Source organism: Callithrix jacchus, chromosome 10 (genome assembly GCF_049354715.1).
Source record: "Callithrix jacchus isolate 240 chromosome 10, calJac240_pri, whole genome shotgun sequence".
Taxonomy (NCBI): Eukaryota; Metazoa; Chordata; class Mammalia; order Primates; family Cebidae; genus Callithrix; species Callithrix jacchus.
The window spans coordinates 68,150,041-68,176,228 of NC_133511.1; the positions used below are offsets into that span (position 1 = coordinate 68,150,041).

Genomic DNA, 26,188 nt, shown 5'->3' on the forward strand with positions numbered 1-26,188 from the left:
GGAAGCTCCCTCGACCCTCTTTGATAAGGGCACTAATTCCATTCATGAGTGTGGAGCCCTCATGACTTAATCACTCCCCGGAAACCACACATCTGTATACTGTTGCACTGGGTATCAGTTTCCAATGTATGGATTTTGGGGGGTTACCAGCATTCAGACTATTGCAGTCTCTAATGGGGTCTTGGCACTCCCTGACCTTGTGTGCATACTACGTGCATTCATTGTTCACTGTTACTTTTGTGAAAGTTGCCAGAATCAAAATGGAGTCACTTGGCCTGGAGTGGGTGGCTCCATCTGTAATCCCAGCACTTTGGGAGGTTGAGGTAGGAGGATCACTTGAATCTAGGAGGTTGAGACTACAGTAAGCCCTGATCGTGCCACTGCACTCTGGCCTGGGCAACGAAGGGAAAGCCTGTCTCGGAAAAAAAAAAAAACAGTCACTAATATTTAAAAAAAAAACAGCTTAATCTCAGCACTTTGGAAGGCCGAGGTGGGAAGATCACAAGGTCAGGAGATGAAGACCATCCTGGCCAACATGGGGAACCCCTGTCTCTACTAAAAATACAAAAGTTAGCTGGGCATGGTGGCACATGCCTGTAGTCCCAGTTGCTCGGGAGGCTAAGGCAGGAGAATAGCTTGAACCTGGGAGGCGAAGGTTGCAGTGAACCGAGATCATGCCACTGCACTCCAGCCTGGTGACAGAGCAAGACTGTGTCTCAAAAAAAAAAAAAAAAAAACAAGGCTACATGCAGTGGCTCACATCTATAATCCCAGCACTTTAGGAGACCAAGGTGGGAGGATTGCTTGACCCTAGGAGTCAAGATAAGCCTGGGCAACATGGCAAGACCATGTCTCTACAAAATTATAAAATTAAGTGGGGCGCACACCTGTAGTCCCAGCTGCTCAGGAGGCTGAGGGAATCACTTGAGCCTAGGTGGCAGAGGTTGCAGCGAGCCAAGATCTCGCCACTGCACGCCAGCCTGGGTGACAGAGTACGACCCTATCTCCAAAAAATTAATTTTAATAATTTTATTTACACAAATTCACCTTGAATTTAGCAGCTTAATTAATTAAACTAAAAAAAAAAATAAACCCTGACAAGTAGAGTCAGGGAAGGACATGAAGAGAGAATTCTCATGCTTGTATGCCTCTCAAGAAAAACAATCACAGGCCAGGGGTCGTAGCTCACGCCTGTAATCCCAGCAATTTGGGAGGCCAAGGCAGGTGGATCACTTGAGAGATTAACCTGTCCAAAATGGTGAAACCCCATCTCTACTAAAAATACAAAAAAGTTACCCAGGTGTAGTGGCACACACCTGTAGTCCCAGCTACTCAGGAGGCTGAGGCAGGAGAATCACTTGAACCCAGGAGGTGGACGACATTGCAGTAAGCTGAGATGGTGCCATTACACTCCAGCCTGGGCAACAAGAGTGAAACTTAGTCTCAAAAGTAAAAGAAAAACAATCACAGGCCAGGTTCAGTGGCTCACACCTGTTATCCCAGCACTTTGGGAAGCCAAGGCAGGCAGATCACTTGAGGTCAGGAGTTCAAGACCAGCCTGGCCAACATGGCAAAACCCTGTCTCCACAAAAATACAAAAACTAGCCAGGCATGGTCGTACATCCCTGTAATACCAGCTACTCTGGAGGCTGATGCAGGAGAATTGCTTGAATTCAGGAGGTAGAGATTGCAGTGAGCCAAGACCATGCACTGTACTCCAGCCTGGACAACAGAGCCAGACTCTGTCTCAAAAAAACAAAAAGAAAGAAAGAAAGGAAAGAAAGACAATCACAAAATACTATAAAAACCACAACCTGGTACAAAAGCCACTACAACCTTCTACCAAAAAAAAATACTTCTGTGAGGAAATCTGCCCAGCAACTGCCTGGCCAACCCCAGACTGGTGTCACCTGATCTCTGTAGCCAAGCATAATTATTTCAAAACAATTATGTAATCTTCCTCATTTTTTTTCCTTGGAAAACCTGTCTTTCTTTACTTCCCTGAAAATGCACTGGTTTCTAAGGCATGTGTATTCCCACTGCAATGTTCTATTCCCAAATAAACATCATTTTCTTTTAAAGAGCCTCTCTGTTATTTAGGTTGACAACTTAAAGGAGGAACAGTGTTTGGGATGGAGTTAACTGAAATTATATTGTTCCTCCCTCCAAGGGGAGAATCAAGCATCATTCAATATTGACCAATGTGGGGCCAGGCGTGGTGGCTCACAACTATAATCTCAGCACTTTCAGAGGCTGAGGCAGGCAGATCACCTGAGGTTGGGAGTTTGAGACCAGTCTGATCAACATGGAGAAACTCCATCTCTACTAAAAATACAAAATTAGCTGGGCATGGTGGTGCCTGCCTGTAATCCTACTCGGGAGGCTGAGGCAGGAGAATTGCTAGAACCCGGGAGGCAGAGGTTGCCATGAGCCAAGATCACGCCATTGCACTCCAGCCTTGGCAACAAGAGCAAAACTCCATCTGATAGATATATGATCGTGCTGATATATATATGATCATGCCACTGCACTCTGCCTGGGTGACAGAGAAAAACTCCATCTCAAAAAAAAAAAGGAAGGAAGAAATGGACACGAGAAGGGAAGATGATCCTATATTATTTTAAAAGAAGCCAGGTTGGCCAGGCATGGTGGCTCACACCTGTAATACCAATACTTTGGGAGGCCAAGGCAGGTGGATCACAAGGTCAGGAGTTCAAGGCCAGCCTGGCCAAGATGGTGAAACCCTGTCTCTACTAAAAATACAAAAATTAGCTGAGTGTGGTGGTGGGCGCCTGTAATCCCAGCTACTTAGGGGTGCTGAGGCACAGAATTGCTTGAACCCAGGAGGCAGAGGTTGCAGTGAGCCGAGATTGCACCACTGCACTCCAGCCTGGGCAACAGAGCGAGACTCCATCTCAAAAAGAAAAAAAAAAAAAAGAAGCCGGGTCAAAGTTATGTGAATAAAAGGAATGCAAATTTCTTTGATATGAGACATAGCAGAGGTGGATTGGGACAAAATGGCAAGAGTATCCCCTCACAAAGAAGTTAGACCCTCTGTTGAAGTGTGTTAGGTTTCAAGAAGTGTTAGAACGAAAACCAGGCACAGCCACATGGAAGCTTCCTGTCACAGTATCACCCACGCTCCCAGCAGCAGGCCAGCCACAGCCTGCCACTCTGCAGAGCTCTTGGCTGACCCTAGGAGAAAGCCACCAGGATCAGTGAAGAGAGGTGGTTGTGAAATTCCCAAGGCACAAAAGAGATTGAGATGGGGGAGGGGGAGGTTCTGGGAAACTGACAAGAAAGTCTTCAAGGTAGGAGACCATGAGAGCTCAGATCAGGAAAAGGGGTAGAAAGGTGGGACCTCCTCTACAGCTTCTACCTTGAGGCCCAACCCCTTGTCAAAGAGACAGGGATGAGGGGCAGAGCAAATCAGGCCCAGTTTCCCCCCACCCTGAAATCCTCCCACCTTTCTAAGGTTTTAGGGCGTTGATCTATGTGAAAAACAGCCGATTCAATGTGACACTGTTTGTGGGCAGTGGGTGAAGACAAACCTGGCCCAGTGAGGAGTAGCTGCCCTCCAACCAAAGAGTCAGCTAAAAAAAAAAAAAGTTATGAACACACCAAGTTAAGGAACTTGTGAGTCGACCAGTGGGAGATGTCATCAGGGCAGTTTCATTAATGGCATCAATTTGCAAAATGAGAAGAGACAAGTCTCCTGCATGTAACAGAGGTGCTCTCTCTTTGTAGAGGGAAAGGGCAGGCTGGTTTTTATGCCTCATAGACTCTGTATTTCACAATAATCATACATACTCAGCAGGTTTGGGGAAAAGCTATACATATTTATGAGGGGAGGTGAGTGCATGTGCAATGGGTAAACATGTAACATACATTCCATGTTCACTTTGGGATGGGGTTGTTGCATTAAAATGAGGTAGAATTTGGCTCTTTGCATCTAAAGGTGAACTATAGGACACAAAGACAGTTTGTGTGCAGTCTCTACGAACTTGCTGAAACTGGCTTGAGGTTTGCAGTTGCTTATCAGGAAAGAATGTTTGTAAGGCATGTCCTCTGTCAATCAGTGTTGTAGTGGTCTGGGTTGTAAATCCCAGTTAAGAAGGGTCTGACAATTTGCCTGATAGCTCCTGTTGCTAGGGGTTTAGTCAGAGTGTGGCTTTTCTGGTAGCAGTAGGAATTTAAGATGTTGCCATGCTAGCTGGGCTCTGAACCCTCCGCTCGTAGGTAGGTGACGTTTGCTTTAACCTTAAGGTCCACTGTAGTTGATAAAACGGTATCTGGCCAGTCCTGATGGCTCACGCCTGTAATCCCAGAACTCTGGGAGGGTGAGGCGGGAGGCCAGCAGTTCTGGAGCCACTGCACTCCAGCCTGGGAGACAGAGAGTGAGAGATCCTGTCTCAAAATATGAATAAATAAATAAATAAGATAAAGGAGGATTTGTCCTGATCGCTCAGATCACACAACTAATAAGTAGTATTCTTTCTAAAACACAGCCGCAACAATGTTACTCCGCTCCTATGAGAGCTACTGTATAACTTCTGCCCAACTCGAACCCACAGGCCCAGACTCAGAGCACCTGGCTCCATTGCTTCACTGTTTCCCTGCCAGCACGAACCCACGACCTTCCCCAAACTCCATCTCCCAACATGCTGCGAGCCCCCTTTCTGTCAGTCTGACTCTTGAGCTCCTGAGAAATGTAGTTTTTCCAGCAGCCCAGCCCCGAAAAGGTCCTACCCATGAACTACAATTCCCATGTGGCAATGCGCGCGCCATTCCGATGGAATTCACCAAGGTCTTCAGTTTGCCGTGATGGATGCCAGAACCTGCACCTGGGACTTAGTGAAGCGGTGACTGAGATGCTGGAGTCCCCGGAGAAGGACGATGCCGGGCGCGCCGTGTTTCCTCCTGCCTCTCCTCAGATCGCCGCCGCTGTCGGGCTGTGGAGACGTCTCAACGAAAGTGGAGCCGACAAGGGACCCTGGGAGCCGTGGTGACAGAGCGGCGACAACCACCAGAGGGCGCGAAGCAGAGCCGCCCCTCGTCCGGCATGGAAACCTCTGGGCGGTCCCGGGCGAGAAGCGCACGCGCAAAAGCGGGGCCTCGAGGCCTTCGTAAACACCAAAGAGCGCCTGCGCAAGCCAAGCTTCTCGTGATCGACACTTGGGGGCGCCGTAGCGAAGATAACAGTAATAAATAGTAACCTAACGACCCAGTGCATCGTTCTGTGGTCCTTTCTTTTATGATTTGCAAAGAATGACCCTCTTCATCGCCTCTCCTAATTCAGTCCTCACAACAGTCCTTTTACAAATGGGACAGCTTTACAGTCCTTTTACAAATGGGACAATAGGTTAGAGGAAGTCGCACAGAGTCCCAGCATCATAGAGGGTAAAGGGCCAGAGAAAGATCAGGATTCAAGGACTGCACCCAGGCTCTGCCTCCAGCTTGCCATGCGACTTTGGGCAATTTTGTTCCCTTGGACCTAAGCTTTCTCGTTTGTCAACGGTAACAGGCTGTTGGGAACATCAAGTGAGATCCAGGGGTGAAAGCAGCTTGGTTTCAGGAATTTACCCACGCAGTATACAAAGGTAAAAGACTATTATAGCCGGATGATTGTAGATTGAGGAACCCATTTCCTTATTCTGCAGATTGCAAAACCGAGGGCCCCACGAGGGGCAGGGGCTTGCCCCAGGTCTCAGCAGTCTGTGAGCAAGAGCTAAAGCCTAATCCTCCTGCCTTTGGGTCTGAAGCCCTTCCGTCTACTTCAGGGGTCAGTGTCTTTGCTGGATAGGCTTAGGTAGACTGACTGTACCTGAGAACCTAGGGGAGTCCCTGTTCCCAATCCTTCCCCTACCCCCACCTTGACCTGATGGAGGAAGACCCTGCTCTGTTGAGATGACCACCAGAGGCAGGAAGCTGAGGAGGATCTGGAGAATTCTGGAGAAGAGGAGAGTGTGGCTGGAGCTGTAGAGACTCTGCTTCTTAGGACAGTGGCCCAGGTAAGGGAAAGAGCCCAGGTGTGACAGGTGAGGGGGCAGCACTAAGGGGACAGACTCTGAATGCAAAGGAGTGAGAAGGCAGTGGACTCTGTTTCTGAGCCCAGAAGGCATTGGGTACTCAGGTGGCTCCATCTGGGGGCAGTGGAGCTGAGGTGATACCTGGACTGGACTGGGTGATGAGAAGAGGAAGTGATGTTCATTGAGCTGAGGCAGTTGGAGCCTCTCCCCCAGCCAGGTGAAGCGGGGTGGCACCTAGGCACACCATGGCACCTGTAGGATCATGCAGCTGCCCCCAGGAAAGGGGACTTTTCTCTGTCCCTTGGAGCAGTGGAGCTGGGCTCTATGCAGCTCATTCTCTTTAGAGTGCTCTTAGAGGTTTTGGGGGTAGGTTGGGAGAAGTGCTGGGAGACCCTGAGGTCTCATTACAGATTGGGCCTCCCCAGGCAAGTCATGAAAGGCAGGTATTTGTAGAAATAGAAATCCAAGGCTGGGTGCGGTGGCGCATGCCTGTAATCCCAGCACTTTGGGAGGCTGAGGCGGGCGGATCACGAGGTCAGGAGTTCGAAACTAGCCTGGCCAACATGATGAAACCCCATCTTTACTAAAAATACAAAAAAAATTAGCCAGGCATGGTGGCAGGTGCCTGTAATCCCAGCTATTTGGGAGGCTGAGGCAGGAAAATTACTTGAACCTGGTAGGCAGAGGAGGTTGCAGTGAGCCAAGACCGTGCCATTGCACTCCAGCCTGGACAACAGAGCAAGACTCCATCTCAAAATGAATGAATGAAAGAAATAGAAATTCAAGTTCCTTCAAGATATCCAAGATACTTGGATGCCTGGAGGTGAATCCAAAATCTACCTCCAAGCATTTACTGAGCCTTCACTTATCATTCTGTTTTTTAGCCAGAGAAAGTAATGCTGAAGAGGGAAAACGACTTTCTTTGTATTTATTTATTTATTTATTTAGGACCTAGTTTTGCTTTTCCTGCCCAGGCTGGAGTGCAACAGCATGATCTCAGCTCACTGCAACCTCTGCCTCCTGGGTTCAAGTGATTCTCCTGTCTCAGACTCCCAAGTAGCTGGGATTACAGGTGCCCACCACCACGCCTGGTGAATTTTTTGTACTTTTAGTAGAGACAGGGTTTCACCATGTTGGCCAGGCTGGTCTCAAACTCCTGACCTCAGATGATCCATCCACCTCGGCCTCCCAGAGTGCTGGGATTATAGGCATGAGCCACTGTGCCCAGCCAGAAAAGGACTCTCTTAAGGACACACAGGGAGTTGGGGTAGAACTGGACTAGGACAGGGATCTTTCCATTACATGGCAGTAATCAAACATCTTCATCATTTATTTAGTGTCTAATATATACTCTGAAAAGGACTACCTCAGGGTAACAAATGGAAACCAGGATTGCCCTCAGACCTGGCTTTTAAGCAGCCTTCCCAGTGACATAAGACTGTGACCCCGGGTGAGTCCCTGCCCCTCTCTGAGCCTCAAACTGTCTATAAAGTGAGGATGCTAAGCCTTGGGGCTGTCTCAAAGTTTACCTATAAATTAAATGAGTTAAGACCTGTTAAATACATAGAACAGTACCAGGCCCACGGTAAGCATCAGTCACTGTTCCTTGTGAACACAGGTTGAAGCAGGTTGCAGATGGGGTTCTCCCAGAGTCATGCAGGGGCAGAGAAGCAGCAGCCCCAGGTCTGACCATCTCCAGATACCTCGACACCCTGCCCTGGGTGCCAGCATTTCTGGAAGTAAAGCGGGGGCCCCATGTCCCCATCTCCTCCTCCAGTTCTGGGAACCTGGCAGAGGAGAAATGTCTGGAGTGGTTACATCTGCACACGCACATGCTTCTCTTCCCCACACCCTGAGGCCAAGAGTTGAGATGATTTTTACTCAAAGCTACACGTTTCAGCCCTGGACAGTCAGACCAGAACAAGACCCTGGCTCTTTCCAGCCCCTTCAGGGTGTGGGGGTGCATGAGCTTCCTCCCTGCATGCAGAAGCCCAAGAATGCTAACAGCAGGTTGTTGGTCCTCGTTTCCCCTCATGGGGCAGAGGCTGGGGGGAAGAGGGGTGCCTGGGTGGGAGACAGGGCCTGACATCAGATACCCCCTCTGCCCCACCTTGTTAGTAGATAGAGGTCTGGCCCTGTGCTTACTTCAGATCTGTTTCAAGCCTCCCTAATAGATGTCTGGTTCAAACTCCTTGTCTATAGAAGAGGAAAGAGAAGGCCAGAGAGGCCAAGAACTCACCGAGAGCCCCACAGCAAGGTGAGAGTGAGTCTGGTCCAGAACTCAAGCCTAAGCCTCCTGACTTCAAGTGAGGGCTCTGCCCACAGCCATGCTGCAGGGAGCAGGGCTTGACTCCACCTCTCCTCCCCCACTACCCTCATGGGAGCCAGCTCCCAATGTGGCTACCTGGGTGGGCTCTGGTTTGCAGGGAGGGTTGGGAAGATAGGTAAGGGAAGGAGAGTACAGCGCCTGGCTGGCCTGAGGAGAGTGGGGCCAGGAGTTCTCCTTGGTGTATGTGTGGCTGCTGCAGGATTGTGGGCTGTCATCAGTCTGAGGCAGCAGAGGACGCAGATCCCGTGGGAGCGCACTCCTGAGGAGGGGAGCAAAGCAGACTCAGGAGTGAGTCACGGAGCCCAAGCCCTAAATTTAGAAGGTGCTGAAAGAGGCAGCCTTCCCCCCGGAAGCCTGTGGAGATACCTGCTGACCCAGGACACCAGGGACTCAGGGCAGGAAGCAGTGGTTGGCAGGAGTCCCCGACAGCAGTGCCCGTGGAAGCTGAACCTGCTGCAGGCCTGTTCTAGGTGTGGATTTGGACCATTGACCCAGGGCAGAGCCTTCAGCCCCATTTTCGGACAGAGTCCCTAGAGAATTCTGCCCACACCAGTCCCCATGTGGTCCTGGGAGCCAGCCCCTGGAATGTGGGCATCTCAGTGCCGTGCTGCTCTCTGGCTAGACATGGACAGACCCCTTGTGCCTCGCTACTGTCCTGGTGTGCAGCTGTCAGACACTAAGGAGGGGCTGTGTGGAGCAAGGAGCAAATGCTGTTGAAAGCAGGCCTTTTGCAGCTCTGCTTGGATTGGTGGTGAGGGAGGGGGACAAAATGTCATTTCAGCCACCTCTGCTTCCCTCTCAACCCTCCAGGCTCTAGGTTAACCCCACTCAGGAGAAAGCATTACCTCCAGATTGAGGAACAAAGATGTAGGACAGAGGCCAGGCCTCAGAGACAGATGCCAGACCTGGGGGAAGGAAGTTCGGGACTGAAAACAGATAGCAACTGTGGCATTTATTGAGCAGTCACTGTGTGCCAGGCACTGTACTAAGCACTCCATGGGACTAACTCACTTCATCCTCATTGTCATGACAGAAATTCTATTAGTCTACCCAACTTACATGGGACAACTAAGGCCAGGCACAATGGCTCACACCTATAATCCCAGTACTTTGGGAGGCCAAGGCAGGTGATTGCTTGAGACCAGAAGTTTGAGACCGGCCTGGGGAGAACCCATCCCTACCAAATTAAAAAGTTAGCTGGGTGTGGTGGTGCATACTTGTGGTCCCAGTTACACAGGAGGCTGAGGAGAGAGGACCACTTTAGCCCCAGGAATTAAGGCTGCAGTGAGCTGTGATGGTACCACGGTACTCCAGCCTGGACATCAGAGCAAGATCTTGTCTTTAAAATAAAAATGGTCTGGATACGGTGGCTCACACCTATAATCCCAGCACTTTGGGAGGCTGAGGCAGATAGATCACAAGGTCAGGTGTTTCCCAGCTACTCTGAAGGCTGAGGCAGAAGAATCATTTGAACCCAGGAGGTGGAGGTTGTGGTGAGCCAAGATCGTACCATTGCACTCCAGCCTGGGCAACAGAGTGAGACTCCATCTCAAAAAAAACAAAGCAGGACACTTAGTACAATTAGAATTTCAGATAAGCAACAACTACATTTTTACTATAAGTACATCCCAAATATTTGCTAAATCTGGTAATCCTACACCTAAGGCACTGGCTCACCCACACTGAGAAACCTTGCAGTGCCACACAGTCACACCTAGCTCCCACACAGACCTCGGTCACTCGTGCTCCTAGGGAATGTACATACCAGCACCCAGGTCACAGTGGTGTGTGAGCTGTCACTCACACACGGCTCTGCACATCCTCTCTAGGGAGAGGCACTGGGCCACAGCAGGCACCTTTCATACTGTCTCACCTTCGCAACCCGCTCAGGCAGAAGGTCAGGCAGGAAGCATTAGCCCCTTTGGACAGATGAGGAAAATGAGGCCCAGCAAGAGAAGAACCTACCCCAGGTGTATGGAAGTTGGGCTATACCTGGGGCCATGCTATCCCTGGGTAGGTCCAGGCTCCCCGAGCAGGCCCACAGCACCCAGACCGCAAAGCCTCCCAGAGGAGCCCCTTCCTTGGGAACATTAACAGCCTATGGTAGGCTTTGGGGCAGGCCCCCTAACCTCTCCCATCACCCGAGGGGTGACCCTGAGCCCTCCCTAGAGACCCCACCAGTTCCAGGAGGTGGAAACTGTCCTGAGTCAGGACACTGAAGGCCCAACTTTGAGATAAAAAAGAAGAAACCAAAAGAAGGAAGTTGTGTGGGCTGCCAGAAAAGGAGCTGTGGTCCCAGGGCTGGAGTTCTGCCCACCTGGGTAGAGGAAGGCCTAGACAGCCTTGTCCTTCCTGCAGACATGAGACACTGATGCCTCACCCCAACCCGGCCTGAGCACAGAGCTGAAGGGAGAGCCTGGGGTCAGGCAGATGGATTAGGCGCCTCTGACAGGAAACTCCAGGGCTTTTGGAACAAAGCATCGACCCCACAATCGAACTGAGTTCCTGCAGGCGGCAGTACCCAATAGACATCAACTGCGGGAGGACCCAGCAGGCAGAGCGGGGCATGGCTATCTGGACCTGGGGCCCTCCCGAAGGGGAGTCCACCTGGTTCTGCTCCAGGCCCTGCCCACCTCTGATAAGCCTCTGGCCCTCTCTAGGCCTGTTCTCCTGTCAAGAGGCCTCCCTGCCTGCTGGGGACTCTGTCAACTCTGAAGTCCTGTGTAACGGTGGCGGTAGGGACTGCAGCTAGACTTTTCCCTCCCCTGGGCATAGGGGAGGCAGCAGCCCCTGCAAGGCCCAGAGGGCAGCTCCCAGAGTTCAGAGGTGCTAGGATCAGAGGATGGGTAGGGAGAAGGATGGAAGATGCCACAAAGTTCCCTACTCAGTGGTCTTGTATAATGGCCTGGGCTAGGGAGCCAGGCTGTCTGGGCTAAAACTGCTTACTTAGTGGTATGTGGTCTGAGACAAGTTACTTAGCCTCTCTGTGTCTCAGTTGTCTCATTTCTTTTTTTTTTTTTTTGACAGAGGTTCTTGCTCTGTCACCCAGGCTGGAGTGCAGTAGGACGATCATAGCTCTCTGCAGCCTCGAACTCCTGGTCTCAAGTGGTCCTCCCATCTCAGCCTCCTACTTAGCAGCTTGAATTACCAGCCTATGCCACCATGCCCAGCCAAGTTTTAAATTTTTATAGAGACGGCATCTCACTGTTTTCCAGGCTGGTCTTGAACTCCTGACCTCAAGCAGTCTTCCCACCTTAGCGCCTCAAAGCACTGGAATCATAGGTGTGATTACAGGTGTGAGGCACTGTGCCCTGCTGTCATCTTGTATTTTATCTGGCAATCCCACTTTGGTGCTGTATGTGGCCCAGCATGACCAAGTGTGTACCTGCATAGGGCTGGCCCTGTGTCATAACGAGGTGGAGTGCTTCATGTGGGACTGTGACAGGGCATCAGGCAGAGTGTGGGTGGGGTGACCCTGACCCGAACTGACTTTGAGGCTGTGCACTACAGTGTGGCTCCTGAGGCTCCAGCAGCTCCCTAAAGGCAGGTGTGGGCTGTTTGCTTAGTGAAGCCCAGCAAGGGTATGAGACCTGCCCTGGGCAAACACTGAGATCCGGCTCCAGGTGGGCCTGGGATGGAGCACCTATTGCCACTGTGAAGGGCACATCCCAGCCGGGCGCGGTGGCTCACGCCTATAATCCCAGTACTTTGGGAGGCGGAGGCTGGTGGATCACGAGGTCAAGAGATCGAGACCATGCTGGTCAACAAGGTGAAACCCCGTCTCTATTAAAAATACAAAAATTAGCTGGGCATGGTGGTGTGCACCTGTAGTCCCAGCTACTCGGGAGGCTGAGGCAGGAGAATTGCTTGAACCCAGAAGGCGGAGGTTGCGGTGAGCCGAGATTGTGCCATTGCACTCCAGTCTGGGTAACAACAGCGAAACTCCATCTCAAAAAAAACAAACAAACAAAATAAAATAAAATAAAATAAAATAAAAGGACACATCCCTTTCAAGGCCAAGCCAGCCCTGGGGGCCTCTTGGTGCTGCACGTTTTTTTTTTTTAACTGGTGTGCTCTGGTATCATCTCAGCTCACTGCAGCCTTGACCTCCCAGGCTCAAGTCATCCTCTCGCCTCAGCCTTCTGAGTAGCTGGGACCTCAGGTGTGCACCACCAAGCCCAGCTAATTTTTAAATTTTTAATAGAGAAGGGTTTTCACCATGTTGCCCAGCCAGGTCTTGAGTTCCTGGACTCAAGCAGTCTGCCTGCTTTGGCTTCCCTAAGTGCTGAGATTATAGGGGTGAGCCACCAGCCCAACCTTCTGAGGGTCTCTGGAACCTCTCCTCCATGCCCGGCTTCCTGGGTGACATCTCGAAGGTCACTGCCTAATCTTCTAGAACAGTGCCCCAGGATACTGCCTTGTTGTCCTGGACAACTTGGGAATTTGCTCCATCAAAACTGGCAGGCAGGGTTACCCCTGAGGAGGGGGTGGGGGAGAAGGGGTACAGGTGGGACCCTCTCATCTCCCAGAAGGAAATCAAGGCAGCCATCATCTCTCTCACTAGATGGTGAGTAGGGGTGGGCGCCCTGGAGCAAGGCTAGACTTTCCCGATCCTCACTGTCCAGGACGCTAGGCAGGCTGGGGAGGCACCAAGGGAGGCTAACTCTTGAGGCTGAGAGAGTGCAGTGACTGTGTCAAGGTCACCAGCAGGCAAGTGGAAGATGTGGTATATAATAGGAGTGGGAGGAGCAGGAGCCTCAGGTTAAGAGCTGAGAGACCTACCTAGGTTCTTATTCCTTTTTTTTTCTTTTCTTCTCTTTTTTTTGTCTTGTCTTTTCTTTTTTTTTTTTGAGACAGTCTTGCTCTATCACCCAGGCTGGAGTGCAGTAGCCCACTCTCTGCTCACTGCAACATCCACCTCCAGGATTCAAACGATTCTCCTGCTTCAGCCTCAGCCTCCTGAGTAGCTGGGACTACAGGCGTGTGCCACTATGCCTGGCTAATTTTTGTATTTTTAGTGGAGACGGGTTTCACCATGTTGGCCAGGCTGGTCTCGAATTCCTGATCTCAGGTGATCCACCTGTACTGGCCTCCCAGAGTGCTGGGATTACAGGTATGAGCCACTGCACCCAGCCCCTAGATACTTATTTTTGCTTCGTCCCTGCTAGCAGGACCTTTGTGTCTCTATTTGTACAGGAAGAGGGTGGGGTCAAATGCCCTTAGTCTGAGGGGTCTTTAGTTCTGCTGTGGGGAGTTGAGGGGAGTGTTAGGGACCAGGTCATGGGGTGGCTGACTCCAGGCAGGTGCTCTGACTCCTCCTCCAACAGCAGTGAGCAAAAAGTCTGATGTGACTCTTTCCAAGTGCTCCCTTCCCCCATTCCAGGACTCTAGGTCAGTCCCAAGTGACTGGAGTCCCCTTATGGCTTCTGACATTCTGTGTGATACAGGAGTGCCCCGGTGCCTCCCACAACCTCAGCTGCTCTGTCTGCAAAGGGCATGTGTGAGAGCCAGGCCTGCCCAGTGCCCTGCGTAATGATGCTTCACATTCCCACGCTGCTTCTCAGTTTGCCAAGCGCCTGCTCGTACACAGTCTCACCTTCTCTACCTACTCTGGCTTCTGCTGTCTTTGATGCCCCATTCTGGAACTGGGACCCAGAGAGTAGCCAGATCTGGAGTCTGGCCTGGGGCTCAGAGAGGCACCTCGATCCACTTCCTGTGGAGGGAAACAGATCTGGGGCAGGGGACTGCAGTGGGCAGAGCTTTGCCAAAACTCTTTCCATTGTTTAATCTTCCATGACAATCAAATCTTGCCAACCATCATGTCAAGATGTTACCTTAACACTTTTTGTTGGAACCATGTATTTTTGGGCAGTGTATTCCTCCCTGCCCCACCCACCCCCACCAGTTATATTTTTAGTTACTTATCTGGAGGTGAAACTGGCACATACACAACTCTTTTCCCTGCCACAATTCTCAGAGGATAGGTATGTATTATTATTCCAGATGAGGAAACTGAGGCTCAGAGAAGGCCTGTCACCGGCTTCTAGTTGACACAGCTAGGAAATGATAGGGCCAGGATTTGAACCCAGAGGACTCTCTAGAGTCCTCTTCCAGAGCCCCTCCAGTCCTTCTGGGCTCATTCTTTTGCTCTGGAGCATATGGGCCCTTCTCCGCTGCTCAGGGGTGTTTTGAGAAGGATATGAATCGGCTTTGTCACATGAGAGGTTTTTATGAGACCCAGAACCAGAGATACCAAAATTCCTGGGAGGGGTGGCATTTGCAAGGGTAAATTAATGAGTAGAATGAGGTGATACCCTTCTACTCACCTGCTGGCGAGGTAGCTTGGCTGAAACCTAGCACCCAGGGATGAGCCCAGGGCACAGCTGCTGGAGCCCAGGGGTGCCAGGTCACCCACCTTTACTGACCCAAGATCCAAAAGAGTCTTGGCTCTTCTGTGTTTGGATCTGAGTGATGGTTTGGTTATTGCCATCTGCACCTCCCTGAGTTTTTATCTCTCTGGCAGCTCTCTAGGGTGGGGAAGTCCTTCTATCAGACTGTCCTCACTGCTACCTCCTGTCACTAGGCCTTGTCTTTTTCATCCTGGACTGGATGGTGGGTATGAGAAGTTTGCTGCTCTGGTGCCTGCTGTCTGCTGAGATGTGTTTTATTATATGTGGCCCTAAAAAGGCAGGAGCCACCAGGCGAGTTCTGCCACCTCTTTTCCTCATGGCAGATCCAAGAGGATACAGTTCACAAAGCAAAGCTGGCTTTGGCTCTACTGGGGTCCCCTTTGGGTTTTATCTGACACCCACACTGCCTGGGTGTCCACTGCTGAGGCCTGGGGAGAGGCAGTAACCTGCCTAGAATCGGGCTAGAGGCAGAGGAGTTAGATAGCAGAGAGTCATAGCCTGGGCGTCCTGAGCCCAGAGCCAGCCCCCTGCCACCCACTCATTCCCAGACACTTTTCAGGAGTGTGGTTTAGAAGGGATGGGGTGATTATCTGACTGTGCCTCCCACACTGCAGATGGGAGGCCTGGAGATCTAAGGTCATTCACACAGGCCTCATGAGGACCTGCAGCACACTGTCCAGGATTCACTTTATAGGATGTCCTTCGGGGTCACTTGCCACCATGGATCCTCCCTGCTCTCCCCCACTCAGTTTTAAAATGTGGCCTAATTTACAAACATCTCAGTGGTGCTTTAAGCACTTCAGGAAGAAACACCTCTATTTGTGAAGCACCGTGACAAATCCTCGACTCCTCGTTTTTTTCTTAGCACATTTAAGAAAAGCTGTTCCATCCTAGAGCTCTAGGCTTGTGAGGCTAGGAGGCAGCTTAGGGTTATCCATTCTGATTCCCTCCTTCTGTAAGTGAAAAACTAAGGGCCAGAGAGGAGGAGGCAGCGGGGCACAGACAGGAATGGAGGTGGGAGGAGGCTGAGATCTTCATGCTGGTCAGTGTGACTGTGGACTCGCCGACACTGGTCATGTGGTGGGTTCTTGATGGGCCCTGTTAGTCGCTCATCCACAGGAGCTCACCATAGTCACTGGGACAGACTGCCACACTCACCCTGGGCTGGCCTTGGAGAAGTTGAGCTAGTGGCCTCAGTTCACACAGAGCAGATGGAGGTAGAGCTGGCACTAGGACCCAGGGGGCAGGGGGGAGCCTCCCAGACTGGAAGGGATGGCAGGAGGGCTGGTGCAGGTAGCTATGGAGCTCTGGGCAACTCTGCCTGGGGAGGTAAGAGAGCTCAGAGCTCTAGGCCAGATGCTATTGAGAGCCTCGTCTAGTCCATAGGAGGCGTGCGTCCGTGCGTGCGTGTGTGTATGTGTGTGTGTGTACACCCGCGTGTGTGCATGCTGAGAAGGGGTGCTGGTGGCCAAGGGCCAGAGTGTGGGGCCAGAGGGAGTCCCAGTTCAAGCTCCCAGGTAGGAGTGAGACTGGGGAGATTTTGCCATGTCTGGCCAGCCTGTGAACCTTGAGCCTTGTGGGTTGGATGGGCTTCCTGCTGGGTTTGCACATCCCACTGGGAATGGGGTTGGGTGTGTGTAGGCGTGGTGTGCCTCTAGCTTGGTGGGGGATGCAAGCTGTGGGCATCTCTGAGCTGCTGTGGGGCCGTCATCCTGCAAGTTAGTCTCTTGATTGTCATGAGGGTGTGTGCCCATCTTTGGATCTCTGGGGTATTGCGTGGGGGCATCTCTGGGTTGTTCTGGGGATAGCGTGCCTGTGTGTAAATACTGTAGGTTGTTGTAGAGGTGTGTACCTGTGAATATGGGAGGTGGTGGAGAGAAGGGGTTCACAGTTAACTTCCAGAATTCCTCTTCTAGCACCTCGTGGCCCTTCCTCGCAGAGCCCACTTTCTTGGCCTCTCCTCACCCCGTTCCCGGTCCCCGCTGAGGACTGGCCCCTCGGGCGCCGGGTCCCCTCCCGGGGCGGCGGGGGCTGGCGCTAGGACCCTGCGGGGCGGGGCGGGGCGGGGCTCGGAGCTCCGTCAGCTTCACCTCCGCAGCCTGGAAAATCCCGAGCCGCGGCCGCCCAGCCCCTGAGCCCCCAGCGTAGCCGGAGGGGCGCGCGGGGCGGGGGCCGGGGCGGGGCCGGGCAACGGGACCCACTGCTCCTCCCCCAGAGCCCCCGCGCGGCCCCGGGTCGCCGGGGCAGCTGCGGCGGCGGCGCTCGCACCCCGGTCCTGGCGGGCCCCAGCGGAGCGTCGGGCACAGGTGAGCAGCCCCGGCCGGGAGGGCGCCCCTCCCGCCCCGCGCCCCGCGCCCCGCGCCCCTCCCGCCCCGCGCCGCTGCGAGTTAGTTGAGCAGGTCGCTCCGCGGGCGCCGCCGCACCGTCCCTCCCCTCGGGTCCCGACGGGCGCCCGTGGGCCACCGCGCCCCATACGCAGTCCCCACGCCGGCCCCAGGGGGTCTGGGGCACTCCTCCGGAGAGGGCCCCGAGGCTGTCCAGCGCCAGTCCGCCCTTCCCCGGGGCCAGCCCCTGCCTCTCTCGAGCTCTACACCCGCCAGGACCCCGGACAGCCCCACCCGCGCCCCCAGCGCACTGATTCCCGTCCTCAAACCGGTCTGGCAGGTCCCAGGAAGGTGGCGTCAGCATCTGCAGCCGCGTCGACGTTGTCGGAGCCTCTGCGGAGGACCTAGGGAAGCCGGACTAGGACCAGGGCCCTGGGCCTCCCCACACTCCCCATGGAGAAGCCGGCGGCCTCCACAGAGTCCCTGGGGCCTCGGCCGGTCTTGGGCCGAGAGAGTGTCCAGGTGCCCGATGACCAAGACTTCCGCAGCTTCCGGTTAGAGTGTGAGGCCGAGGTGGGCTGGAACCTGACCTACAGCAAGGCTGGCGTGTCTGTGTGGGTGCAGGCTGTGGAGATGGATCGGACGCTGCACAAGATCAAGGTAGGGTTGCCCGCTATACCTGCAGCCTCCACTGCACCCTTACTGACTCTCCCGGAGTCTCCTGGTCCTCTCTCTGGGCTGCAGACACCCGGCTGTGCATCTGGGCCCAGAGACAGTCTCCTGCCAGGGACCGGGAGGAGGCACAGTCGGCTGGGCCAAGCCCCATCACACAGATGGGCCAACCGAGGCCTGGAGAGCTGGATTGACTCATCCTGGCTCTCTCAGCTGGAACCCAGGCTTCTGCATGTCCCTGCCTGCTCCAGGGAGCTGGGCTGCTACCAGGCCCATCTAGGAGAGTGGTCTCCCTCAGGGAGCCCTCTGCCTGGGAAGCCTGCACCTGGTTCCTGACTTGAGTTACCCCAGGTGGGAGACGGGGCCCTTTTCTCTCTGATTCCTGGTTCTCTCAGGCTGAGCAGGTCTCCTTCCCTGCTTTCTTTACCCTAGGGTGCCCAGGACCTGATTCCTTCCTGCCTAATGCTCTGCTCTTGCTCTTTCCCTTCCCTCCCTCCCTGGCTGCTCCCTGAGCCTCCTGCAGGGACTCAGGATTGTGGCTAGCAGATCCTGAAGGCAGGGCTCCGATGCCCCAGCCTTGCACAGAGCCAGCCTGTAGGTGGGCTGGGGGAGGAAGGGAGGACGGGAGCTGGGGTCAAGGGAAGCCAACATAGGAGGCAGTTGCAGACACATCTGCTGCTCACAGCTATCTCCCCTGCTCCTCCCAACTCCATAATTCTCCTCTTTGCAGGGCAGGCTTGGAGTTTGGGACCCTGGGAACCCACCTCCCCCAGGGGACCAGATGGGGCAGGGGCTGGTGAAGACTCTGGTTTAGAGGCCTCAGTAGCTGCCCCCAACACAGCTGGGATTGCTGTGGGTGCTTCATTTCCAGGGTTGGTAGGTCTCCCTGCAGTGGGCTCCTGGCAGTAGGCTGTACCCTTTGCCTCCCTCTTCTTTGCCTTCTCCTTTCTGCTATCCTCCTGGAAATGTGGAGGAGTCCACCTTCCCCTTCTGTCTGGGACCTGGTCTCAGACTTAGTTCAGGCATGTATCTTGGCCTCACACCAGGGCCTGAGAGGTCTGACCTTTTGCCTCTGACCCTCAGCCCTTCAGTCTCACTTTGTTTTAATCATTTATATATAGTTCTGTCCATCCCTACAGAATTTTCTGCTTCTCCCTTTCTGCCTTACCTTCTCTCCTCTGACTCTGTCTGCACCTTGGCCATCTGACTATCTTTGCCTCAGAGTTTCCATGTGAGTCTCCCGTTTTGGGATTCACTGCCCAGAGCTCAGGACCTTGACTTGTGTCTAAGCCTGAGGAGCAGGGAAGGGGAAGGCAACTGGCATGTCCCATCCTTTTTTTTTTTAGAAGCCTTGCTCTGTCACCCAGGCTGAAGTGCAGCGGTGAGTTCTCAGCTCACTGCAGCCTCCATCTCCTGGGTTCAAGCGATTCTCCTGCCTCACCCTCCTGAGTAGCTGGGACTACAGGTGCAAACCACCATGCCCAGCTAATTGTTGTATGTATAGTAGAGTCAGGGTTTCACCATATTGGGCAGACTGATCTCGAACTCCTGACCTCAAGTGATCTGCCTGCCTCAACCTCTCAGGTTCTGTCCTCTTTGCCACCCAGTATCCAACACAGATTTAGCAGGATATTGGTGGAAGGAAAGAATGAAGGAACAAACTGAATGAAAGGTGAGCAAGGGAGTTCACAAGAGCCTGACTGTGACCTTCGAAAGGCTTCAGGCTGGCAGTGCACACTGGGGAGAAGTGTAGTTTCCTCATCAAGCTGGCACTCTAGAAAGTCAGGGGAGGAGGGGTCTGAATGGAGGCCAGTACTCCCACCCTCTGTGTCAATAGGGCGGAGCTACCTCCTCCATCTGGCTTAGTTAATGAATAAACGCTGCCCAGCCCAGGCCTAGAATTGGTGGGTCTAGGGGCCAGGCTGACTGCAAGAGACCACTTGTGGCCAGATCAGACTTGTCTGGTGGCCTTCCTTGTGGGTGGTGGGGACTTGGAAAAACTGGGCTGTTATCTTCTGGGCAGGCATACAGCCTCCTGGGCAGCCAGGGCCCAACTTTCCTTTTCGTTCAGACTAAGCAGATGTTGGAGGTGCCAAAGGGCCCTTGGTAATCCCTATGTCATACTCCTCCTGCCCCTGGGATGCAGACGAGGATATTGGGGCTCAGAGAGGGGCAGGGACCTGCCTAGGGTCACACAGCTGTCTCAGCAGAACTGGGCCTGGAACCCAGCCTCTCAGCCTAGTCCTCCTTCCTTGCTTCTCCCTGCAGCCTGCCTCCCCAGCTTTGCTCCCCACAATGGAGAGAGGGTGGGGAGAGGAGGTGAGCAGAGCACAGATCTAGGAAGGAGGCTGGGACCCTGGTAATGGGCACCCCAAGGTGCCAGCTCCCCATTCCCGATCCTCTCAGCACAGCTAGTTGGAGCTCTGGGAGATGGATGGAGGCCTCTGAGTTTCCATCCGCAAGATTCCGGGGCTCCAGGGTTCCATGCAGATAATCCCATTTCTGATCATGAGAGCCCCTGCTCTGAGCCAAGCATTTCTCCCCCTCATCAAATTTACCCTGAGGCTAGTCTGGGGCAGTAGTAATCTTGTCTCCACATTACAAAGAAACTGAGGTTGAATGAGGTGATGTTATTTGCCTAAGGTCATGCCACAGCGGAGGCAAGAGTGGAACCCATGCCAGCCTGGCTCCAGAGCCCCTGCCCCTCTCCGCATGGGCTTGCATCTTAGTCAACACTGTGGCCTTTAACCCCATCAATAATTCTTTGAAGGCCTGGAGGACGAGGTGTTCTCATCCTATTCTTGTTTGATGGATGAGAAAGCTGAGGCCCACAGAGGGGAGTGGCTTGCCAAGGTTACTCAGTAGGTCTGGAGCCAGAGTCTCCAGCGATGACTGGGTTGGTTGCTCTAGGAGGCTGGGACTCAACTGCAGGTGTTTGCTGAGTTTTTGCCCCTTTTTCCCCTCCCTTCTCCTGCCCCAGCCTGCTCTGGGCCTGTCCCCAGAGAGAGGAAAGCCAGCTGCCCCCTGGACATGCCCTGTGCTCCTGATCCCAGGGTGGGGGATGGATTCTACCTAGCTATCTACCTAATTCATTTCCTCCTCCTCATCTGTCTTCCCCTTACCCTGGTCCAGAGGTCCCTGGAAGCCACTGTGGCTCTGGGCCCAGTAGTTGGAGCCAGGATAAAGGGAAAGGGGCTGTTGGAAGCCACTTCCACGCCTTCCCTCCTCCCTCCCTCCTGGCCTCCAGCCTGACCTGGCCCTATGGCTGTACTGTGCTCCGAATAATGGAGCAGAGGCAGACACCACCCACCTCCTGAGAGTCCAGGCTCTGTCCCAGGGACAGATGCTGAATGTATATCCTGGATATAAGGCAGGGGGCAGCTTGGAGCCTGAACTCAGGTCTCTCAAAGCCCAGGTCAGCTTCCCCATGGCACCTGTATTGGTGTGAGAAACGGAAGACCAGGATCTTCTATCAGTCATTCAACCAGGGCCAGCAGGTGTCCAGTCCTGGCTGTTACGTGTGACCTTGGTCACATTCTTGCCCCTCTCTGGGCTGTTTGCCCATCTGTGCCATTGGGCCCTCCTGGCTCCAAGAAACTCTGAACGCAGCACCCGGGCTGGGGCCATGGGGGAGAGATGAGGAGCAGACAGACAGACAGCAGAGGACGTGGCCTGCAAGGCCCTGCCCTGGATGTTCACGTGCTTGGCTGCCCTTGATGCCTGCCGCGTGAGAGGCAGGGGAGACCTAGGCATCTCCTCAGATGCCTCCAGACCCTGGTGGAGGGAGGACAGACAGTTCCAGGTGACCTCCTACCCACTGCACAGGCAGCCTGGGGGCAGGAATGAGGCCTGATAAGAGCCTGGGCCCCTGATGGGAGAGGCCTGGCCCTGGAGCAGGTGTGGGATGGGGTGTGGCTTGGCTGGCCACAGGAAGCTGGGCAGTGAGACCTGCCTCCTCTGACTTCCTGTCCTGCTGCTCCTCCCCTCCCACTTTGGGGAAAGCTCCAGCAGCCCCTCCCAGGGCCGTCTCACTGTCCACCTACCCCATACCACAGTGCGCCTGGGTTCCCGACTCCCAGGCCACTGCTCAGCTCGTGCCCTTCAGCGCCTCACCTTCTCGCCCTGTGAAATGCCAGATGGTTCACGGGTCTCCAAGGCCTTCCCACTCTTACCAGTCTCTGGGACTCAAAAGGGTCATGAGGAAGGTGGGGCCAGGGCAGCATGCTTTCTTTATGTCTCCTCACTGTGTCTTCCCAACTGTCCTGTGGGATAGGTCTCCTTAATCCCATGAAGCAGATGTGGAAACTGAGGCTCAGGGCAGAAATTCACTTGTTCACAAACAGCTGGGCTTGGCTAAAGCTAGATCAGGACCTAGGTCCTTGGCTCTCCAAGGCTGAAATCTCACCACTCCCATGGGCCAGGTTATTAACATGATTGGGCCGGGGGTTCTCCCTGTGCTGTGTCATTGTGGGAGGGTACCTTAGAGGGCACCCAGCTGGGCAGGAGTCCAGTCCTCACTATGTGACTTTGGGGGGTCACATCACCTTTCTGGGTCAGTCTTATCTGCGGTGGCAGGGGCACAAGTTAATCTAGTTTTTTTTTTTTTTTTGAGATGGAGTTTCACTCTTGTCACCCAGGCTAGAGTGCAATGATGCTATCTTGGCTCACTGCAACCTCCACCTCTCAGGTTCAAGCAATTCTCCTGCCTCAGCCTCCCTAGTAGCTGGGATTACAGGTGCCCGCCACCACGCCCAGCTAATTTTTGTATTTTTAGTAGAGATGGGGTTTCACCACTTTGACCAGGCCAGTCTCAAACTCCTGATCTCAAGTGATCCACCTGCTTCGACCTCCCAAAGTGCTGGGATTACATGCCCAGCCAAGTTAATCTAGTTTTAGGGCTTTGGATTGGGTCAGTTCAGGCTCTGGCTTGGCTCTGCCTGCTGTGGGTGCAGTTTCTCTGTACAGGAAGTTGCTTGGCAGGTGGTCTGTGGAGGCTGTTCTAACCTTAGGCCAGGGTAGGGGAGGCTGTACTGCTGGGCGCAGAGTGAGGATGGTGGCTAAGGTCTTGCCAGTCTGCACCATCAGAATGGTCCCTAGAAGGGGATCCTGAATCTAGATTTAAGCCTGAGCTGCCTGACTCCAGCTCTGACTTGGCATGAGGGGAACTGGAAGAAGTTGTTCCAGAGCTGTCCTCAGGGAACAGGCTCCCAGAGAGCATGGCCCCAGGTAGCCAGTGTCTAGACTTTGGGTTGGAGGAGCTCAGAGAAGGGAAAGAGCAGAGGTAGCTGGAGGTGTTAGGGAAGTCTTCCTGGAGGAGGTGCCTACGTTAGGTTGAGGACGTTGGGGAAAGAGCGCAGGATCCAGAGTCCTGGCTATGTGGCCCTGCACCAGTAGTCTGTGCCTGGGTTTCAGCTTTCTTATCTGCCCTGCCTGTCTTCAGACTCTTCATTCATTCACACATTCAGCAAGCATCCATCGGTAGCCTCTTTCTGCTTGGCCGTGTGCTGGAGATGGGGGACAGAGAGGGCAATCAGATCCAAGCCCTGACCTCAAGGAGCTGGGTGCTGAGACACTTGTCACAGGAGCACTGGAAACCCAGAAGATATTGGGAAAAGAGCACAGGACCCAGAGTCCTGGCTGTGTGGCCCTTCGCAAGTTGCCCAGGGGTAACTTAAAGTAATACAGAGAAGGGCATCTGAATTAGGCTTGGGGTTCAGGGAAGGAATTCCACAGAGGAGGAATGCTCAGGGGATCCTTTCAGAATTGGGTGGGAAGTGAAGATTACAAGTTTGATCGCATCAGGATTATTCCATACAGAGAAGTAGCTGTGCAAAGTCCCAGAGGCAGATCACAGGGTAGTGCATTCGGAGAATGGGAGATGGTTCAGTGTGGGCTCAGAACTCAGGAGGCTGGAGGTGATTAGAGAGCTAGACCGAGGCTCCATGCCTTGAGTCTTAGAGGCCCTGAGATGCCAGAGGAGGATTTTAGGCAGGGAGGCTGGTAAGGGAGCACTGCTGCAGTATTTGTCTGTGCAGGGGTACTGAGGCCCACCTTAAAGCCGAATTCTGAGGAATGGGGCAAGGGATTGAATCTGGAGAGCCTTAGGAGCGATCATGGATGGCATATGATGGGTACAGCGTAACTCTTTGCAATGTGCACACTGTGAAGTGTGCAGGCTGGGACGCAGGACATGGATGTGCAGCCCCCTGGGTGCCTGCTCTAAGCAGGCCAAGGAACCCTTATAGGCTGGAGTGAAGTGGAGGGTGCCTCCAGGCTGTGTCCCTACCGGGACTAGAGGAGCCCTCAGCCCCCAGGCTGGCTCTGTGCCCTCCACACCCAGCTCCCCAGGCTCCGGCTTTTAAACTTTAACGAGCCCTAGCTCAGTTTCCAACTGAGAGTCTTTAAAGTTTCAGGAGATGAGAGAAAGGGAGTCCTGGAGACAGATGGGTTTTCTTTCTTCCCCTGCATCTCCATGCCTGGCTAGGCCGCCTGGAGCCAAGACTGTGGGTGCTGTGACCCCAGAGGCATGTGCTCTGTGGGGCTCCGGGGCCTCGGCAGGGCTGCTCCAGCTTGTTCCCGGGGAGCAGGAGAACAGGCCCAGGTGCCAGGTTGCCACTGAGGATAGATGGGGATAAAAACCTTATTTCAGCCCTGACCCCTCACCTTTTCCCCGACTGGGCAGATAGTCGTGCTCTGGCAACAGGTGAGGGAAAGCAGCTCAGACCAGGTGTCAGGCTTGAGGCAGCCGCACCCTGCCTGCTGCCTCCCTTCATCCCCTCTGGCATGGCTGGGCCGGCTTCGATGCCCTGGGGCCCCTGGAGACTCAGAAGCATGGGCAGCAGAGGATCCCATGCCAATCACAGTAGATTCCTGTCACCTGTCATTAAAGAGAGCCTGGTGTGGGTGGCTCTCCAGGGCAGCTGGAGCTGTTCTCTGGGGCTCTGGCATAACCGTTGCCTTCCTGCCCCTCAGCCCAGGCTCCCTGAAGGCAGGTACTTGCCGCCTCTGATGCTTCTCTGGAAACCTATGTCTGGGCCAGTGAGCAATGTTTGCACATATATACTGCCTCCCACTGCCCCATGGGAAGTAGGAGGTGACTGCCACCTCTGCTCTCCCCTCTGGTACCTGAACCATTTACTCATCCTTGGGTTTTGGGTTACAACTTCCATCTGCCCTGGTTTCCTGAGATCTCCACCATCTCCTGCCCCTGCTCACCATCTTTGGACCCTGCCAGAGTGGCTGGGGCCTGGTACTTTGCCAGGGAGGTGATGGGTCTTGAGGTAGAGGCCTGATAGCCAGAAGGATGGCGTTCCCTTGTGTGTTTCCACTTGCATACATGCATACATGCATACATTCATTCATTGCTTCAGTATGTTTATTGAGCACATACTGTTTCAAGGATTGTGTCATATCTAGGATTTTAGGGGCAAACCACACAGATCAGACCCTGCTGTTGTGGGTTTTACAGCCTGAGGTGGTGGCAAGCAATAGAAGCAAACAACTAAGACACCAGATGACGGCTGTGCATGAGGAAGAGATGTGATAGGGATCAAGGGTTCTGCTGGGGACTTCGTGTGTGGAGCTCAATTGTGGGTGATGGTATGTGTAGTGTGGCCTTTAGTCTGGCAGACTCTGCGCTCCTCAGGGGCAGGTGCTGGGTTCCCCATCTCCCCCTTCCCACTGACCTGACAGCTCTGGGACAGGGGCCTGACAGGGGTCAGTCAATCTGTGTTGAAGGTATGTGCGCCTGTGCCTGTGAGTGTGAGACTCCGTGTGTGTTTCTGTGTCTGGCGTTACTCTGTGTGTGTGAGTCACACCCCCTCACTGCAGAAGCAGAGTTGTCTATGATCCAATTATGTCTCCTCAGCTGTCTCTTGGCAGCTCCCGCCCCTGGCTCGGCTCTGGCTGTGCTGTGGTTTCCCCTTCTGAAGCTGCCTGTGCTGCCTCCAGGGGCTCCAGGGCATTAAGGCCAGTCCAAGCATGCCAGAGGGGACAGAGCAAGGTGTCAAGAAGGGTGCGGCTGTCTCAAGCCTGTCTCTGGGTCTCAGGATCTTCCCTTTGGGATGTGTTTTCTATCATCTCTGTTCCCCTGTCCCTCAATGGCTACTGCCAATGTCCTTAATGTCTCTACTGGCCACTTTGTTCCTGCATCTTAAGGTCATTCTGTCCTTAATGTCTCTACTGATCATGTTGTTCTTGTCCCAGTTGTTTATTCATTCAACAAACCTCTTCTCTCATGCCTCCCACCCATCCTGCCAGCCACCTGGAGATACCAGACCTGGGTCCTGCTCTTAAGAGACTCTGGGCCTCCTGGGGAGACACATGGAGACAGTGACAGCCTTTTGTGAGCAGTGTGGGGACATAGACATATACTCAGGCTGAGTGAGGCCAGTGACTGGCAGCATGGTGGAGGGATGGTATGGG

At 53.7% G+C, this 26,188-nt stretch overlaps 2 protein-coding genes across 5 annotated transcripts in view; one reads left to right on the top strand and one right to left on the bottom strand.

The window, feature by feature from the left end:
* The window catches only part of ATG16L2 (autophagy related 16 like 2), a 44,133-nt gene extending 39,059 nt beyond the window's left edge, over nucleotides 1-5,074 (bottom strand). For all 3 annotated transcript variants that reach the window (XM_035264156.3, XM_078340306.1, XM_078340305.1), the window contains exon 1: nucleotides 4,750-5,074. In XM_035264156.3, coding sequence (XP_035120047.2) covers nucleotides 4,750-4,753 — 4 coding nt within the window. In that variant the 5' untranslated portion in view covers nucleotides 4,754-5,074. The remainder of the gene's footprint in view (nucleotides 1-4,749) is intronic.
* The window catches only part of STARD10 (StAR related lipid transfer domain containing 10), a 41,418-nt gene continuing 20,043 nt past the window's right edge, over nucleotides 4,814-26,188 (top strand). The window contains exons 1-2 of one of the 2 annotated variants that reach the window (XM_078340309.1): nucleotides 4,814-6,011; nucleotides 17,433-17,752. In XM_078340309.1, the coding sequence (XP_078196435.1) occupies nucleotides 17,546-17,752 (207 nt within the window). In that variant the 5' untranslated portion in view covers nucleotides 4,814-6,011; nucleotides 17,433-17,545. Of the gene's footprint in view, nucleotides 6,012-16,864; nucleotides 17,075-17,432; nucleotides 17,753-26,188 lie in introns of those variants that run through there. The other variant, XM_035264164.3, reaches the window with a different exon arrangement.